Source organism: Leptinotarsa decemlineata, unplaced genomic scaffold, assembly GCF_025532065.1.
Source record: "Leptinotarsa decemlineata unplaced genomic scaffold, Ldec_3_MD MMD2_tig00000251_RagTag_RagTag, whole genome shotgun sequence".
NCBI lineage: Eukaryota > Metazoa > Arthropoda > Insecta > Coleoptera > Chrysomelidae > Leptinotarsa > Leptinotarsa decemlineata.
In genome coordinates this window covers 1501164-1521417 of record NW_027412547.1, presented here as the reverse complement: position 1 = coordinate 1521417, position 20254 = coordinate 1501164, and the positions used below count along the sequence as shown (strand labels likewise).

The 20254-nt window shown below is 37.6% G+C and overlaps 1 protein-coding gene across 1 annotated transcript in view; it reads right to left on the bottom strand.

The window, feature by feature from the left end:
• The window catches only part of shot (dystonin-like protein short stop), a 247145-nt gene that overhangs the window by 175938 nt on the left and 50953 nt on the right, over positions 1 to 20254 (bottom strand). The window contains 2 exon segments of the mRNA XM_074173472.1: positions 9291 to 9380; positions 9779 to 9838. Of these exon segments, the coding sequence (XP_074029573.1) occupies positions 9291 to 9380; positions 9779 to 9838 (150 nt within the window).

Here is a 20254-nt window from a genome sequence, read left to right as displayed (position 1 = left end):
GAAAAAGTAAATGTTTGGGCAGGTATTTTGGGAAACCACATAGTTGGGCCTCTTTTTCTCAATGCTAACTTAACCGGTGAATTGTATCTGGAGATGTTACAAACTGATATTGAGGCGTTAATTCTTGAAATTCTAGAAGATAATCCAGATGAATTCGACAACTTGGAAATAACGTTTCAACAAGATGGTGCTGCACACTATTACGGTGCAGTAAGACGTTACCTAGATGAAGGTAACGTCGTGAAGGTAATATCGTGGTAGATGGATTGGACGACGAGGTTCGATCGAATGGCCAGCTCGGTCACCGGACCTTACACCATTAGATTTTTTTCTATGGGGGTACTTGAAATCTAAGGTTTACGCTACAGCACCTGACAGTATTGCCATTCTGAAACAACGAATTGTTGAAGAATGCAGGGCAATTTCCGCTGACACACTGGGACGAGTACGACAAGAGTTTAGCAATAGGATGCATTACTGCCAGGAAGTAGATGGAGCACATTTTGAACACTTATTATAAGAACTGGTTCTTAAATCTTTATTAATTAAATGCGAAACTATAATTTTCGTATTTCTTCAATTTATTAATCAAAATCAGCCGAAACCCAAACAAAATTGGTATGACTGAATAGGTATTTTCAATACCTTTCAAACGAGCTGTCACTTGCAATAGGGTCCCATTTAAAATTTTTGGTCACAGTGGCCTTATGACGTCATTTATGACTATTGCGTCACCTGTTATGACCAGTTAAGAAGCCTACATCCGTTTATTTCCACACTCCAAATTTCATTATTATAAGTATACCCGTTCAAAAGATACGAGGGGGGAGGGGACTTTTGACTAGCACTGTATAAACACTACCCACTCGCATTTGCAGGAAATATAGTTGACAGTGCGGTGCGAAGTGATCTAATAAGACGATAGACATTTAAATATTAGTTTGAAGTTTTAGTTAAAGTGTTTGGTTGTATTTTTAGTAAAGCGATGAAGTTTATTCAAATCAAATCAAAATATGCTTTATTGTCCAAGAATAAATCTTATTGGCAAAGCGTGTTATACAGAATGGATAGTAAATATAAACATAAAACCTAAATATATAAGTAATATACATACAAACATAAATATATATAAATCAATAAAATGTAAATATAAATACATAAATTTAAAAATAAATACAATTATAAACATAAAAATATAAATATAATCATAGTCATAGTCATATGAAGTCGGGGTGAAATATACTTCAATATCGAAGATAATATCTCATAAATAGAGTATCAAAACTGAGACTAATTTGTCTATTTGTACACCGTACAAAGTTTATTTGTATAGTGTGTTGGATCACGAATGAGTCGCTTTTGTGATCTATCTCTGGCTTCAATTTTGTAAAATTATGTGAATAATAACTGGGTAATGACATAGGGAGTCATACTAGAGAGTCTGTAACTGATAAATCAACCTAGGTGTTATATCATGTGCACGGGAAAATGTACTCCTGCGTGTGTTATACTGACTAGCCTTCTTAAGTGCTGTCGTGGAGTAAACGAAAGAACACTCCAAAACCCATAGGTCAAAATTCTTGCTTTCTGTTGTTATATTGTACATGTTATTACACTCGTTATTACTATTAGTACTTGTCCAAGGACGCCACATTTTGAACAAATAACAAAAATTTCAAGTCATTATAACTGCACCAATATCGAATTGCAACACTTAAATCGCGATCAGTTCCTGAACTGAACATTGACGACACAACGGCGGTACTCATCGCTACATTCTGTTGGTCACCGTAACATGACTTCCAATTTAATTTTATGACTCTTCGGCCAATCATAAACCTCGGTTAGTAAAAATCATCCAATACGAACCGCCAGCTCTTCAGTCCACGTGGACTAATTCGTTGCGGCGTAATTCCTTTGTACTGGTTTTTTTGGCCTTTGACTTCGCCGACACCTTTAAGATTACTATATCGGTTACTTTGACTAAACCAATAGTTATTCAGAGTGGCTTGTTTCAAATAGAATGCACTGTATAATGTACATTGAAGTACAGTGGTCTGTTTCTAATGGAAAATGAGATAAATTGTGCTTACTTTAAACTACAATTTCAAATTTTTTTCAGTAAGTGATTTGCAGTCCGTGGTTTGTGACTAATTTTACTGTACTAATATGGAATTTACAATAATATGTTTTTTTTGGATAACCGACAAAACCCTCACGAATATAATAAAAGCAAAGCAATTGAAAACAAATTACGTAATTTGACTCTATCAGTCAGAACAAACATGCAATTACGGCTAATGAAAAAACATTAAATCTACAATCCGTCGACTATTTTGTAATACCCATTCATAGTCTGAAGGCTCCTTAATGACTAAGCACCCGTCAATGTCTCATTATAATTCTCACTTCCTACGAAATCTCCGACGAGAAAATGACGGCAATCGAAAAATTTGATTTCTCAACGCGAGACACATCAGAGCTGCAATACGAGCGGAGAAAGTAAAATCGTTGTTGTTTCCTTGAATCGCCATAATAGAATAACTGAAAAGTATGCCATGAAAACGGGCATGATAGGCGTTAAGCGATTTCAAGCACGTACTAAAGGCTTGGTGAGATCAAACAACGGACTAGCACTAATTTCGAGAAAGTCAAATGACATAAGATAATTATAATGGATCCGTGGTTTGGACTGCCTATCGGGCGCGTCCCCAGGTGGCAGAAAGGGGGACGGCTTGGGGACTGAGGGCCCTGTCCGAAAAGTCAATGTGGCCTTATGGACGGGGTCGCAGGACTCCTGGTCAGTGGCAGAAATAAGTAGGGTGAGGGGAACTAAAACTCCCCAAAAGCCTTTGCGAAACATGCCACCGTGGCCCAGCCTACTCAACGTAAGGTGTAAGGAATCGTGCGGACAGCTAAATGACCGCAGGGTGATATGCGGTCATGAAGGATCCCCTTGGGGAACTGGGCGAAACCTCATTGTACCTCAGCCTTCCTCTGGTAATGCGGGGCTCTGCCAGAGTGACCAACTCTTTCCCTGCTACTCGAGGGAACATTCCGAGGCTGCACAGAACCGATCACCCGAATCTATGGCAGTGGCTAGGGATGAACAGAAATGTCCATCCCAATTTACCGCTCGGAATGAGGCTGGACATGGCAGATCACCTTGTGATATAATACAAAGGTCAAGGCGCATTTGCGGCGCCGAGGCCGAAAATAGAAAGAGGCAGAAGTGGCAGCAACTATAAGTGCACCTTTCTCCTGCCCCACTTCACCTCCAACAGCAAGGACACTTCCTGCGACAGACACCAAGAGCTCCGTCTTGAATAAAGGCAAGGGACCGGCTGCCCCTGCAGAAAAGCTCCCTCGCTTCTGTATCTCCACGGAGGGAACCCCGAGAAGGTTGAAGAAGCCGCGAAACGACAGTCATGTCGCCAATATAAAGGAGATGTCTCCTAGTGACCTGTCCACCTTCCTGGAAAGGACAGAATGGACGATGACCTAGGAAGACAACTCCTCGGGAGAACGTACAATGGGTCAGTGCTGTGGGTCTACACTTACCCTCCCTACACTATTTGGTACAAATACCAAATAGTTACAATGGATCGAACTACACTCACAATTACAACTATCACTATTACACAATCACAATTAACCGCCCATCTTGTATTCCTATAAAGGATACATTTCCTTTATATCGGCAGGTGTAGGTCAAGACTCGCCGAACACACACTCTCTTATTAACGATAACTCCGGACATTCGCATAGGACATGCCTGACATCTTCCTGTTCATACATCCTGCATAGAGATGTGTCCACTAGCCCCATATTATGGAGGTGTTTCCTTAGTTGACAAAGGTCAGTCAGAAATCCTACTGTTAAGCGTAGATTTTTCCTGGTGATCGCCAGATATTTCTTCGGCGCCAGCTTTCCAGGGTCTTAAGGGATTGAGCATGGGTGTAACATTTGGTTTGTTCCGCAATTGTCGAAGTCACCAGGCCTAGGTCCTGAAATTCTTAGTGCAGCCGCTTCCTTGGCTAAAGAGTTGGCAAAGCGATTACATTTACTCCTGCCGTGCCCTTTAACCCACTGATGATTTGACTAAATCTTGGTGGCACTCTAGTACTAGCCCTGAGGTAACACGTTGTCTGTTCAAGGCTAATAGGGCTTATCTGCTGTCGGTGCAGATTGTTATGTTTTTGCCTGAAATTCCTTTCTTGGTTAAATCTTTTGTGGCGATTGAGATACCAGCCAGTTCTGTTTGGACCACGCTGGTATTTTTTCCCATTCCCCACTTAATCTTTAGGCTTAGTGATCTGGAGTATACTCCACATCCTGAGCCTTCTTTGGTTTTTGAGCCGTCTGTATATAAGCGTATTGCATTTGCAGCATCTGACTCCGTGTTCTGTTTTATTTGTATTTTGTAGGGTTTATTAAACATAAACCTGGGTTCAATTGCATCACTGGTTCCGTGCAGCAGAGGTTGCGCAGTAAGCGATTCTCGCTATAGGCTCAGCCTCAATTGAGCCATTCCTACTTTGAGGTTTACACCAGCCATGCGCAATCGTAACATGGCCATTAACGCAAACTTTTAAACGTACAGGTCCAAAGGGGTCAGACCAGTAATTAATTCCATTGCCGCAGTTGGTGTTGTTCTCATGGCTCCTATGATGTTTAAATAAGCCAGTCGCTGTATTTGATATACTTTTTGGATGGCCGTTGCTTGTAGAACTTTCGGTCCCCATGCAATGGCTCTTTACCATAGGTCTTATTAGTGCAGTGTAGATCCAGGTGACCACACGAGGTGAAAGACCCCATTTGCGTCCTACTGTCATCCGACATTGCTCATAAGCCACATATGCTCTTTTTGCTCTACTCTGTAGGTGAAAGTTCCATGTTAGTTTCCTGTCGAGGATAGTACCAAGGTATTTCACCTCTTCAGAGAATTTTACTTTGTTTTTGAAGTCTTCTTGGGATTGATCGACAGTAAGTGTTCCTTACATAATGTTTCTAATAATCTGAGCCCATCCTGCGTTCTATCGCACAGTGTGTTCACAAATTTACCGGTCTGCAAGATAACTGTGTCATCTGCATATGCAATTATGTAGAATCCATTATTGTTGAGGTGATTAATCAGGGTATCCAGAACTATGTTCCAGAGAAGGGGTGATAAGACCCCTCCCTGTGGACATCCCCTCATGACCAGTCCTTTCACTGTGATGTCTTCTACATTAATACTTATTGCTCTACTAGAGATTACTTGAGTATCCATTCTCCTACTACCAGGGGTACATTCCTGGAGTGTAGTTGCTGGGTAATTGTTGGAAACGTTATTTTATCAAACGCTCCCTCAATATCTCTGAATATACCCAGGGTGGATTCTTTGTTGTCCAATGATCTTTCGATTCTGCCAACCACTTGGTGAAGGGCCAAATCAGTAGGCCTTCCCGGAGTGTATGCATGCTGATTTGGATGATGCGAGCTGTGAACTATTACCGCTCAAATAGCCTCTATCAAAGACGACAAGATCAGTATGAACCTGGTGAGAGATACCTCCCCAAATCTGGAAGCCCACTGTCTCTGTTATAGTGCAGGGAGCAAACCTTTAATTTTAGCTCCGTAGACACGCTGAGGTCCATCCAGATCTTTAAGGCTGCTCTCATTTGAGAACAATACGTCCTTCCATTCCTCCACTTTCCAATCTGCATATTCTCGTGCAATAGCAAGTCTAGCTCTACGGTATTGTGGAAGCAGTTGTGGAGACGAGCTGGACAATACGCAAACTTTGTATAGATTGCATGCTGAGCATTCCACCTTAGTACAGCGAGCCGATCAAAGTTGCAATGTCAGCGTATAAATATTGAGGGAGGTGAAGATCATGAACAGACAGTATTCAGAAATTCATTTAAGTATCTGTTGATCATCAGCAATGCAGCACATCTCCTTCTCTTCTTCAATCCTGCTGGGTGGCAGTATAATGTGAGTTTTTGGTGTTTTAATGTATTTTTTTATTAACATTTCAGTGTGAGTTTATTGCTAAAGTATTTTTCCCGTTTTTTTACAATAAATATTTAATCAAGTTTTTAAATGAGTTCTTTCATTATTTGGATGAATGAATGAATGGGTGAAACAGCGAATAAAATTCTCTCGTTAATAGCCAAGCGAGTACTGAGTTGCAACAATAACACAGTAACACAACTGCGACAATGTCAAACAACGACTAAATTCCAAAAACCCCGTCGGTGACACAAATTTAGAAGACGAAATAACAAAACGAAAAAACAAAACGACTGATAAGCCATAGTTAACATAAAAAATACTGGGCGACGAATGATATAGGTGGCCGGTTAATTGTGCCGGTGAGTGTATATAATGGTGAAAAATCTACACTTTTCGTCATATTTGACAGAAATATATCAGTATGGCCACTTCAATACGAAAAATGTATCACACTTGAAAACCTATTGAATGTGGAATGCTTCAAGGTTCAATTATGGGCCCACTATTATTTGTAGTATATGCTAACGATTCCTTTGTAGAAGGCAAAATAAATGAATAGTACACAGTTTCCCAACTAACATCTATATGGTTTAAAGCACGCTGTGTTGAACTTTTAGGTCCCTTCCATTCATCTGTAACTTTTTGTGGGAAAACATGCATCACAAAAGGGCACAAAAAATTGCAAAATAATGAGTGTTTTTTCGCTAGCATACCACTAATAAATAATTTTATGATAAACGAGACCACGAGATTGCTCTTATGGGTTATTTTAAAGGTTATCATGACAAATTCACATAAGAAGTTGCACTTCTATGCAGCACTGTATATTGTGATAATTATAACAACCTACCAGATATCCTACGCAATTACGTCTACGTTTGTTTACCATCCTCAATTCCACCTTGATTTGACTCTAAAAATATTTTATTGTTTTCAATTTAGCATGACTGGATCGATAAATGAATAGGTATCGATACTTATTTAATTTATTCAAGAAACGGTTCACTATGAGATTTTCACTGTTTATTTTCCAGACTAGACTAAAACGAATAATTCCTATAATTCAACAAAACATCTTATACGGAAATTGTCATACATAATCCCTGTAAGCATAAAGTAGCAGCATTCAATACTATGCTTCACATACTATTGAATATTCGATTTTGACATAAATGCTTCATATGCAGTGCATTTCTTTAATGCTCCCCTTCTTTTGTTTTCTGAACGTGTCAACTCAAAAAATTGAATTTTGGGATAATGAAATTAATGCATAAATACTTCATTTTGAAGTGAAATTGACAGATGAAACTTTCAAGATGGCGACTGGGCGCCATCTGGGAAAAAAATTAAATGAAAAGGGGAGTCTCGTGACATATCATTTTGAAGCTCCTGACAAATGCTTCACAACCCTAGAATATATTGTCAATATCTCCAACTACTACAAAATGGCGGAACTTTTAATAATTGCCTGAATACATTGACATTTAACTACATAATATGAAGTAATAAGCTTGAGGTTAGTTCAGAAGATGCTCGAAATGGTTGCCTTGAACTTCCTGACATATGAACAGCCTATCCGATATTTCACGCCGAACATTTTCGAACACAGTAACGTCAATATCTCTAAAAATATTTATTATTCTCTGCCTTATATCCAATATTGAATCAGGTTCAGTTTCGTACACCTTTTGCTTCAAATATCCCTACAAAAAATTCAAAGGTGTCAAATCTGGCGAGCGGGCTGGCCATTCTGTAGGACCTCGACGGCAAATCCAACGACCGGGAAAAGTAGTATTCAAATAGTTTCTTATTTGTCTCTAGTAATGTGGTGGTGCTTCACCTTATTGGAATACAATATCCATATCGAATTCATTAGGATTCGCTTCGACGATTTCGGTGATGAGAGGGTCAACAGTAGTTTCCAGCATATTCAAATACAGTTCCCCTGTTAACTTTTTTTTATTTAAAAGGAAAAACACCGCATCAACCACTAGGGTTATTAGCGTTTACAGTAGGTACATTAAATTTTGTTAGAGATGCCAACATTTTCCAAAAAACTATAAAGGGAAGTAAAGTTCGTAACATCCAATGCATTGGTGAGGTCGCTTGATAATCCGAAAAATTGTCTTTCTTCATTGAAAGCTGGGCAATCAGAGATAAAATGTTCAACACTCATTGGCACACTGCAGGTATCACAAATTCGAGGCTCTTCATGCTTTAGGAGATGTAGATGGGTAAATTTCGTATGTGCAATTCTCAGGCGTGTAAGTAAAACTTGCTGTCTGCGGGTGAGAGCTCGGTAATTTTGAGTGTGTTGAATTTTGATCAATAAATAAAGGTCCTACAATATGGTTTCCCAATATTTCTGCCCAAACGTTAATTTTTTCTGGATATTGGGTATGTGTTTCCAGGTAAACTTGAGGGTTGGTGTCACTCCAATGAAGGCAATATTCTCTGTGAACATTTGCGTTTGAAAAAATGTACATTTGTCACTCAAACAAATATTTTGGAGATGATTAGGATGCCTTGCAATGGTTTCCGTTATGATTTCGCAGAATTCTGTTCTTCGACCAGGGTCATCTTCAGTTAATTGGTGTACCATTTTTATTTTGTATGGATGAGACCTGTTTCTCTTCAAAAGTCTCTACATAGTAGAAGGAGACACCTCACAAACATTCGCGACGAAATAAGTAGACTGAATGTTCAGGATTTGCTACCATCTCTCTATTTATTTGCATTTGCTGTTCTTCAGTAATGGATGGATGACCTGGGGGCTTTTTGTTATGTAAACTACCGGTAGTTGTGAATTTGGATACAAGTTCCCTCAAATAATTTCTACAGATATTCGACCCGTTCAAAAAATAAAAAGGGGGGGACATTATAGAAATGCACTGTATATCAATATAGATAACTTGATCAAAATTTATATGTTACTTTCACATCGTCAAATACAAAGTTTTAAATTTCTTTTTGTTGAAAATGAAAAAATTGAAACTGTTTCAAAATTTTAATATTTAGGTGTATTTTTACACAGCTCAATGAAATTTAATGAAAATGGAATGGAATATTTCAGGAAAAATTGCTGGAAAAATCGAACTTTTATCAAGAAAAAGAAACGAAAGAAACAAAATTCAGGATATTTGGATCTATCATAGAGCCCACTTTCAATCTATTTTCTCAACACCAGAATAAAAATTTACGGTTTCTCGTCGCGCGTTTCGCTAACCAAGTTAGCGTCCTCAGGAGTTCATTATGACTTATGTTATGAAGAAAATAAAGAAGATACTTACAAGTTGTTCGCCAGTTAGAACTTCCAGAAGAGAAATCAAGTTGTGTCCATCCCGCAAATCTTCGAACAAGTCTCTGATTTGACGTCGTGCCTGCAAAGAAACAAAACAATTATAACATCGTCAATAAAGTATGATATAAGGAATACATCAACTAAAACATGCGACACTCAAAAAAACAGTTCTATGATATTCAAATACGATAAATAAGCAGTGTGAATTGCAAAACAACATTATTATCTCGAAGAAATGAGAAATGTTGATTTTAAAAAACTACTATGTGCTTAACCAAAGCTCAATAGCATTCAATGAGCAATGTTATGTGCGTTAAAAAAAACCTTTGTGGCATGCCGTTTGCCAAATCAACGAATTTGACATGAAAGCAGTACCCACAGTTTTTTCCACTATTTGATACTCCTATATGAACATTACAGATTCGAATAATAGAGAAAAACTCTGGATACTTCTGGGATTTGAACACCTACACTTACAGAAGGTGGACAACAAGGCGAGTTGTTGACCATCACACAGACGTGGATACACGTGTACGTCTGAAATACATAACATGAAAATCTCAGAAAAATACTATGAAATGAAGTTGATTCTGAGAGGGAGAATAATATATCGAGTGGTCCAACGAAAAGTATGCACCTTGCTTTTCTCCTTTTTTTGTAACTCAACACAAAAATGTTCGGACAGGTCAATTTTGCTTTTGAGGAAGACACATTTTAGATGTATTTTTCTACCTGTGCCTTCAACCCCCTAGCGAGGGTGAGTAATAACCCTAAAATTTTAAATGGAAAGTGGGGTCGAGTGATATATCATTTGAAAGGGTACAACATTCTCTTTCCAATGATACCTGATTTGTTGTATTTACTTGAATAGTTATAAAAAAAGCAAGAACATTTACTCGATATTTTTGGTGTTAATGAAAGTGCGGAAAAAACGGCATTTTCATCATTACTACATTCCTCAATTTCTCTCGTGCGTTTTTTGGTTCAAATAACAACAGCAGATAAGTGTACAAAAAGAATTTAGGCAAACGTTCATTGATTCAGTTCGGTTGCTTTTGAAATTATTTCAACTTTACTGTAAAAATGGTTTATTCCATTCCTGAACGAGCTGAAATTGTTAAACTTCAATATCAACATAATAGTTGTGCTAGACTTACTGCTCACCTCTTAAATAACAGTCATCCCGGGAAAAATGTGGATGATTCGTACGTTGCCAAGTTAGTCCAAAATTTTGTCGATACCGGATCTGTCTGTAATGTGAAACACCAGCCACGGAAACCGATCAGAAATGAAGCAGTGGAAGTCGCTGTTATGGGACATGTTGAATTGGATCATACTCAAAGTACCCGTCAGCTTGCTGCAGCCTCAGGTATCTCCCGTTCGTCCATAATACGGATATTGAAAGCCTATAAATTTCATTAGTACAAAATGAAATTAGTACAGGAACTCAATGAAGATGATCCTGATAGAAGGCTGCAATTTTGTGAACAACTGAGCCAGCTACTAATTGATGATCCGCACCTATCATTCAACACGTGCTTTTCCGACGAGAGTACATTTTTTTTGAATGGAGCTGTGAATAGGCATAATTGCCGTTACTGGGATGACAGTAACCCACACTTATTCCGAGAGGTTCATACCCAGTACCCTCAAAAAATCAATGTCTGGTGTGGCATATTAGGTAGTCATATCGTAGGGCCACTTTTTATTCCTGGGAATTTAACTGGTGAGGTCTACCTGAACATGCTTGAAGATACAATTGATCCTCTCATAACAGAAATAATTGAAAATGACCAAAATCATAATGATGATCGGCTTCATTTCCAGCAAGATGAAGCACCTCCTCACTATGTTGCTCCGGTGAGAGAGTTTTTAGATGACCGGTTTCCTGGACGGTGGATTGGAAGCAGAGGCCCTATCGAATGGCCTGCCAAGTCACCTGTTTTATCACCTTTAGACTTTTTCCTTTGGGACACTTGAAAAATAAATGTTTTGCTACGCAGCACGAGTCCATAGAAGATCTTCGCCAACGAATTACAGCAGAGTGCAGAAGTATAACACCTGATTTGCTACAGAATGTTAGTAGAATCCTACTTCAGCACTTGCTGTACTGGGTTGTAGTTGTTTTTCTTCATAATACCTACATGTTTGAGTGAATTACAACCAATTAGGTATAATTGGAAAGATAATTTTGTGTCCTTTCAAATGATATATCACTCGACCCCACTTTACATTTAAAATTTTAGGATTGTTACTCACCCTCGCTAGACACAGGTAGAAAAATACATCTAAAATATGTCCCCCTCAAAAGCACAATTGACCTGTCCGAGCATTTTTGCGTTCAGTTACAAAAAATGAGAAAAGCAAGGTGCATACTTTTCGTTGGACCACTCTGTATGAGGCCAAATACTGTCACTGTTTACAACTGAATAACTACAATTCAACTTTTTCCAAATTTCAACTTTATTTGTCAATTTTCAAGTAATGAAAGGGTCAAGCATGGGATGAAACGCCATTTTAATTTCCTGTCATGCCATAAAACTGTTTCATCAATCAATCAATCAATTTATTTGCCTATGATCAATACAAGATTTAGCATCGTTAAGGTAGATAAGTATAGTATAAAACATACACTTTAAAATGGCAAAGCATTAAAACTTGCAGTTGAAAAATTCACTTACGTCATGAGGGCAGAGATTAACCAGCAGCCCTTTTATACTTTTTTTGAATTTAATCATACGTAATTTCCACATGTATGGTGGATGGTGGTAGATGGTTGAAGAGCCTCATCGCCATAGTAAAAAAGCTTTTATAAGTAATTGCCAGTCGATGTTGTGGCATAAAAAGATTGTGGCCATTTCTGGTCAAATATTCATGGTTGCGATTAACTTGAGGGGTGCTATTTTGTGTCTTGATATAGACAAGACATTGAAATATGTATAGAGCCGTTATGGTTGATACATTAAATTTTTTAAAAGAGGTCTACAGGTGTCAGTTCGTTTTTTTCCTTCCCAGGATTCTAATAGCCGTTTTTTGTCAAATGAATATCCTTTTCCAATCAGTTGAAAGTCCCCAAAAAACCAATCCGTAAGACAGCTTAGACTGAAGTAACCCCATGTAAGCTGTTCTCGAAACATAAGAGTGAACAAATTCAATGATTTTACGGAGCAGATAAAGACTGCTGGACAGCTCAGTAGAGACATCTTTGATGTGTCGTTCTTTCCAATTAAGTTTTTGATCCAGTATCACTCCCAAAAAATTAATGGATTTTTGACTGTCCTTCAGTTCTTTTAGTGTGAGCGTAAGTGTTTCAGTTTTCTTGACATTCAAGCATACCTTATTGGCTGCAAAAAAAATTTCAATTTTTTTCAACGCATTTTCAGTCAGTGGCTTTGGATTTTCATGTTCAGGGTGGCTCTCAAAAATAGTAGTATCATCGGCATTCAGAACTGTGTTGAGGGAGTTCATATGGTGTGGAAGATCATTAACATTGATCAGGAATGGTAGGGGCCCCAATATTGACCCTTGAGGCACTCCTGCTGTTACACTCACTGCTAGAGATCTCACACTACTTTGTTCCACAACCTGCTTCAGTTCGGATAGGCACGTTCAAGCCAGTCTCGAATATAACTACACAGTAGGTTGAATGGACTGACGCCTATCAGAAAAAAACTACTTCCCTGGCTAATACCACGAAGGGCGTTGGATTATATTCGTTCAAAGTTCATTTCTTTAGATTTGTTTACTGCCAGTCTTCAAGCACAGCCCACTGACTAATAAGAAAGTTTTTCTTCCTTATTCAGAGGAATCGGACATATTTCGGATATTCAGTTGGTTAGTACTTCGTCCACTAGATGGAGTGACATTTTGTTGTTCGCTCCAACTTAGGAAGAGAAATGAAATACTCTAAAAGAATTCCGATTTTCAATTATGGAATATCATTGACTTTAGGTCGATGATGATCACTATCTTGCACTGATGAGTGGCTAATGAGCCCGAAACCGGTCTGCAAGTGTGCCCGTTCCAAAATTGAAAGTCGAATCTTTCTTCTGTGAAGATTCCTGCACTGACGCCTGTCGGATATAATCCAGCGCCCTTCGTGGTATTAGCCGTGGGAGTATAGTTGTTTTCTAATAGGCGTCAGTCCATTCAACTACTGTGTAGGTATATTCGAGACTTAAAACTTCAAAGTTCATTTCTTTAGATTTGTTTACTGCCAGTCTTTAAGCATAGCCCACTGACTAATAAGAAGGTTTTTGTTCCTTATTCAGAGGAATCGGGTACATTTCGGATATGCAATTGTTAGTACCTCCCCAACTAGATGGAGTAACATTTTGTTGTTCGCTCAAACTTTGGAAGAGGAATGAAATACTCTGAAAAAATTTCGATATTTAATTATGGAATATCATTGACTTTAGGTCGATGATGGTCACTATCTTGCACTGATGAGTGGCTAATGAGCCCGGAACCGATCTGCAAGTGTGCCCGTTCCAAAATTGAAGGTCGACTCTTTCAGTTGTATTGCCAATTGCATATGCAGGAAATTTTCTGTGAAGATTCCTGCACTGACGCCTGTCGCATATAATCCAACGCCCTTCGTGGTATTAGCCAGGGGAGTAGTTATTTTCTGATAGGCGTCAGTCCATTCAACCTACTGGGTAGGTATATTCGGGACTGGTTTGAGGTTTAAAGTTAATTTCTTTAGATTTAAAAATGTATTTTTCATATGCATCGTTCATGCTTTTTAACTAATTCGATTGTTCTTTATAGAAGAAAACATTTTTTTTAACTTTTTTTCGCGAGGAACTTTTCTGAAGGCTTCAAAAAATTAGTTTAAACAAAAAGGAAACAAATTCCAGGATCCAATTTTAAAATTTATCAATTCGGGGACGATGTTAATAATTGAAAGAAAAATTGCGATACATTTTTTGCCAACCAACTATTATTTATTTGACTACTCAGAGAGTATCTAATTTTTTCATACCTCAATATTCATATTTGGTTTATTTTTTTCATCGAAGTAGCCGCAGTTTTTATATGTGTTTGGGTGCTAGTTTCAGGAATTTTTTGCTCTTCAAAGATCTGTTCAGAAGTTTTGAATAACTGCAATATTTCTTAAGATATTTGGAAAAAAACAAACCTCTTGTTTTCCAAGTTGTTTACAGCTTTTGAAACTATTTTTTGACTTGACTCGAATCGTAAATTACTTGGAAATTATGAAAAAGCGGCATTTGTGAGCAAAACTAATCATGATGCAAAACCGCATGTAAAACTATGCTAGTTAGATGCATTTTCGATAAAGATGTGAAACAAGTGAACGAATTCAAATTGCATTTTAATCGAATCTGTCAGTCTAGACTGTTCAATTAAAATCTACAAAGAGGTTGATAATGATAAATGTTTGAACACAGACAGTGTTCTCGATATGTCAGAATATGAAATATTGTTACTACAAAAGGTCAATGTAATATTTTTTTGAGATAATTTCAATGACTGAATGTTGTAAAGAGGCCAAAAACGGCAATTGTATAATTGACTTGAATTGTATGACTTTTTATTGTTTTTCAAGGGACAACTCACTGATATAGTATATCTTTGTAAATATCATTATATCCTGCTGAGGAAATTTCCACATTATAAATTGAACACTCGATTGTCGGGTTATTTTCATCATCTTCATCAACTTTTCTGAAAATCATATCTTATATAATCATTTCTATTTATGGAGTCAAATGTTGTGACTAACGTGATGAAACATTAAAGTTGATTTCACTCGAATAAAACCACACTGATATCACCTACTGGTGTTTCCAAAAATTCTTCCTTCTTTCACTTCGTTTACTAGTCTGATCTGGTTCATTTTCCTTCATCTGGGCCTTCCTACATACTTTTATCCCTTTCGGAACCTGAACTGAATTTTTTAGTTCCTTGATACCACTCATCATTTTCTTTGTTAATAATTTCTCCATTTTATTTCTGATGAATTGTTTTTTCTGTTCCTCTTTTAATTTTATATTCCATAGTGATATACATTTTTGTAGTCCAATTATACAGTGTGACCTATTTTTAACGGAAACACCCCCTTAAATTTTGAAGTTGTAAACCGATTTTAATATTTTTTTTTGACGAAACATGAATGACAGAAATGATCAAATCATTTTAGATTATTTCGGAAATAATCCTAATGCCAGTATAAGGAATGCCACTTTATATATGAATATTCCACGAGAAACTATTCGGAGATTTCTCAAGGCGAAGAATATTAAACCATTCAAGCCAAAATGTTCATACACACTTCAAGAAGGCGACGAAGCAAGATGCCTGGAATATTGTTTATGGGCCCAAGGGGAATATTTAAACAATAGAAATTTCCTAAAAAATATTTTATATACCGACGAAGCCACTTTCACTACACAGAATTGTCGCTATTGGGCAGCGGATAATCCTAATTGGGTAATAAACTGATGTAAAAGCCGGTATTCCCAAAAAATCAACGTCTGGTGTGGGATATTGAACGAACGAATTATTGGTCCTTTCTTTCTTGAGGGAAACATTAATGCGCAGAGGTTTCTAGAATTTTTAAACACAGAGTTTTGGGACGCTATTGATTATGCCAGAGCTGTGAGGCAATGGCTTAACGAACATTTTTCAAACCGATGGATAGGCCGTGATAGTCCGTTTATAGAGTGGCCACCCAGATCTCCAGACCTCACAGTTTTGGACTTTTTTCTCTGGGGACTTCTCACACGAAAGGTTTACAAAAACCGCTCAAGAGATAAAAATGAACTTTGTGCAGAATTCGACAGGTATGTGCAGATATTAGCCCTCAAGAACTAAGGAACGTAATCAGAAACATTCGTAAGCGCTACGACACATGTATCAAATACGTGGTGGATTAGTAGATGCTACTAAAATATGAGTTAGAATTAATTGTTACACTGAATCGAAACATTTCAATAATTAGTTATTAGTTACGTTTATTAAAATTTTTTGCTTCATTGTTAGTTGAATTGTGTGAATGTAATTCCGTTATTTTCATTAAAAATATTTACGCTATTTGTTATTTTTTCCATCTGGCGGCACTTTATTGTTGAAATCATAAAAAAAAATTATATATTGTGACTGTTAGTTGTGTGAGTTTTCGAATTTTTGAGTTGTCATAACTTTGTTAATAATGAATATTTTTTCATGAAATTTTGGTCACACCTATTTAGAGGCACTCTGAATCCAGTGGCGTAGTGATTTTTTCAATAAAAAAAATCGCTAATAAAAAATCCCGATTTTCGACTAAGAAAAAATATCGTAGTATGCCTTGAAACTTCAATAAACATTTCAACTTTTGTCCCAAGGTAGACCATTCAGTACTTGACATTCAAAAAAAATTACTAAAGTCGATTTACAACTTCAAATTTTAGGGGAAGTGTTTCCATTAAAAATGGGTCACACTGTATGATTCACCAATTTTACCATAATATAGAAAAAGCAGATGATTTGATGACAGAAGTATAGAATAAAATATCCTTTTCCGTAATTTCAGGATCAATAAGGAATGTGTTGACGTTATAAGAAAATGGCCAGCTTAAATGAGTGGATATATGACTGTATATCAGTTTCAAAAATATGTGAAATTCTACGATGCTTTCAATATTCATATTTGAAATGAATATTTGTATGTTTTTGGAAACATATTCGAGTTTTTATCGCCATCGGATAAAATACAACTACAATGTTTCTTAGTCAAGTTCTTCCTTGAAGTTATACTTATTCAAAAACGTATCTTCTTTCTATGTACTTATAATCTAATTACGAAATGCATTTTCAATTTGGTAAAATTATTATTATTATTACATATAAATAAAGGCTGAGGACAAAGTCCTATGTAAGCCTAAAAACGAAGGATATCAACAAGTTAATACAATGCATGAAAAAAGAAAAGAAAAATAATAAATATATGCATAGAGGCGATTAAGCAAATGTCTGTTTTTGAAACTGTTCACTGAGTCAGAATTCATAACATCGTTGGGTAAGTTATTCCATGTTTCGGCTGGGCTAAGAATTTTAGGAGCCAGTGGCACCTACGGCCTGATGACTTTGACAATTGCGGAAGTAGCCAAACGTTACACCCATGTTCAATCCGTACAGAGATAGAATGGAATCAAAGGATGTAATCTTGCCAGGATCACCTTGGGCGACCCTGGAAAGCTGGCGCCGAAGAAATATCTGGCGATGACCAGGAAAAATCTACGCTTAACAGTAGGATCTGACTAGCCACTATCAACTGAGGAAACACCTCCATAATATGGGGCTAGTGGATGCACTTCTATGCAGGATGTGTGAACAGGAAGATGAAACTGTCAGGCATGCGAATGTCCGGAGTTATCGTTAATAAGAAAGTGTGTGTTCGGCGAGTCTTGGCCTACACCTGCCGATATAAAGGAGATGTCTACCAGTGACCTGTCCACCTTCCTGGAAAAGACAGGATGGACGATGACCTAGGAGGACAACTCCTCGGAAGGATGTACAATGGGTCACATGTGGCCTAAGTGCTGTAGGCTTACTCTACAGCTTTAGAGAAACAATTGCTTATCATGCATCAATTGCATGATAACACCAATACATTGCGTGACTGAAAACCGTGTTAATGACACGTCGTGTATAACGAAACTTACCGAACATCAATGAAATATCTTTCTGCACCAAAAATAACCCATCCTCACTTTGTTTAGAATGTAAGTTACGAAGTTAAACACGCAAGTCATTTGTCGTCTGAGTAAATTCACGAAAAAACAATGGAATTCTTGGAAACGCGACGGGTCGCGGTTTTCTCTTTTTTTTTTCCTCGAAATAAACCAGTGGCTGTCACAAATAACCATGGGTGGATTGAAAATATCATATATACTCGAATGTGACGAAGAAAAAATTGTGGGAGAAATATTATTCTTGAAAACCTGAAACTGACTTTAAAAATAGGGATTAATTTTACTGGAATAATTCATACAAATACACACATCGGAAAAGTCTAGGGATATTTTTATAACATACTTAATATCATAAAAATAAATGCATGAGGTCGTTTAATTTCGATCAAGTTGGTACACTCAACCACCTTGTAGATTTCTACGGGTTGAACAAAGCCTGCAAAAACTGTAACTAATCTTTTATCAATTTTTTTATTAACTATGTTTTCGGTTGAAATGAATAATATGAAAGTGTCGAGTTTGTACATTCTATGCAGTTCTTGCTCAGCAATTAAACTGGAAATATTGTGCTTTAACATGGAACGCCATCACTTACCATTGGCTGAGATGAATAGAGCTGTAGGGCTTCTTCAAGGTGGCATGCGGCAAAATGATGTAACTCTTCGTATGGGGGTCTCCCAAAGTGTTATCAGTCGATTGTGGCGGCGTTTCCGTGAAACTGGCAGTCCAGCCGAACAACATCCAGGGCGAGGAAGCGCTACAACTGCAGTTCAAGACCAATTTTTGGTCTTAACCGCAAGAAGACAACCGACAATCACAGCACCTGAGTTGGTTAACGTGTTGCAGCAGACGCACCAGGTAACCATTTGTCGTGATACTGTCAGAAATCGACTGCATGAAGCAGATCTCCACAACAGAAGGCCACTTAGATGTCCACCTTTGTCGAGAGGCAATCGCGGTAGAAGATTAGAGTGGTGTCAAGAACATCAAAACATATGCCCAAATGATTGGGCCACAGTTTTGTTTACAGACGAATCCAGATTTGGATTTCATCCAGATTCTCGTCGAGTAAGACTGTGGAGACGACCTGGAAATAATGAACGTTTGAGACACGTCCAGAAAATCCACACATATAGAGGTGGTACAGTGATGCTATGGGGCGGAATCATGATCGGCGGCAGAACCGATCTCGTTTTTCCAAATCGCTCCCTCACAGCTCGACAGCACCTCGACACCATTCTTCTACCTATCGTTCGTCCGTTTGCTGGTGCTGTTGGTGAAAACTTCCACATAATGCACGATAATGCTCGTCCACATGTCGCGCGTCTAGTGACTGACTGGCTCACCAACGAAGGAGTTGATGTATTGCCATGGTCAGCACAATCACCGGACCTGAATCCCATCGAGCATGTGTGGGACATGCTTCAACGAAGAATTACTCCGCATATGGGGAACATTCACACAACGTTTCAATTGAGAGAGCTTTCAATCGCTGAATGGGCAAATGTACCTCACAAGACATTGACAATCTCATTTTGTCGATGCACGATAGATGTAGGGCCGTAATAAACCAGCGTGGAGGCCATACTTTGTACTGATTCCAATTTTTTTTTGTATTATGATTTTTTTTCGGGGTTCCAAAGAAGAGCCATATTTTTTTTAGTTTTGCTTATATGCGCACTCAGTATTTTTGACCATTTAATAAATTTTGTTGTAAGTTACATTCGTTTAATAATCACCCGTCAACTTTCTTTTCCCTAAAGCGATATAAAAAAAATTATTGCCATTTTTAAAAATATCCCTGGACTTTTCCGATGAGTGTAAATCACCAAACAAATTTTAAAACCTTCACGTACATACATTGAACAATTTTTGCTTTATAAGCGTTTTAATATAATTTGACTACCACTAGAAATTTTTTAAAAATATTCCTCTAGTGTGGGAGATATGGAAATATAGATAAACACGGTGAGTTTATTTATTTAAGCACTACAGGAAATTCCTTGAGGCACTTTAAGAGCGGTGTCTGTGCATATGGCACGGAGAAATTTGATAGGTCGTTTTTTTAAGAACAAATAGCTCCGTTAATTTTTACTTCTTTTGACAACCAAGGATTGCCCATCCTTGCACATAAAACCATCAATTTTCACCATTCTAAAACCAATCTCATTTTTTCAAAAACCATTTTAGTAACCAATTTAGTAATCATTTTTAACCCTGATCACTTATTCCCGCCAGGCGTTTATCGATGTCA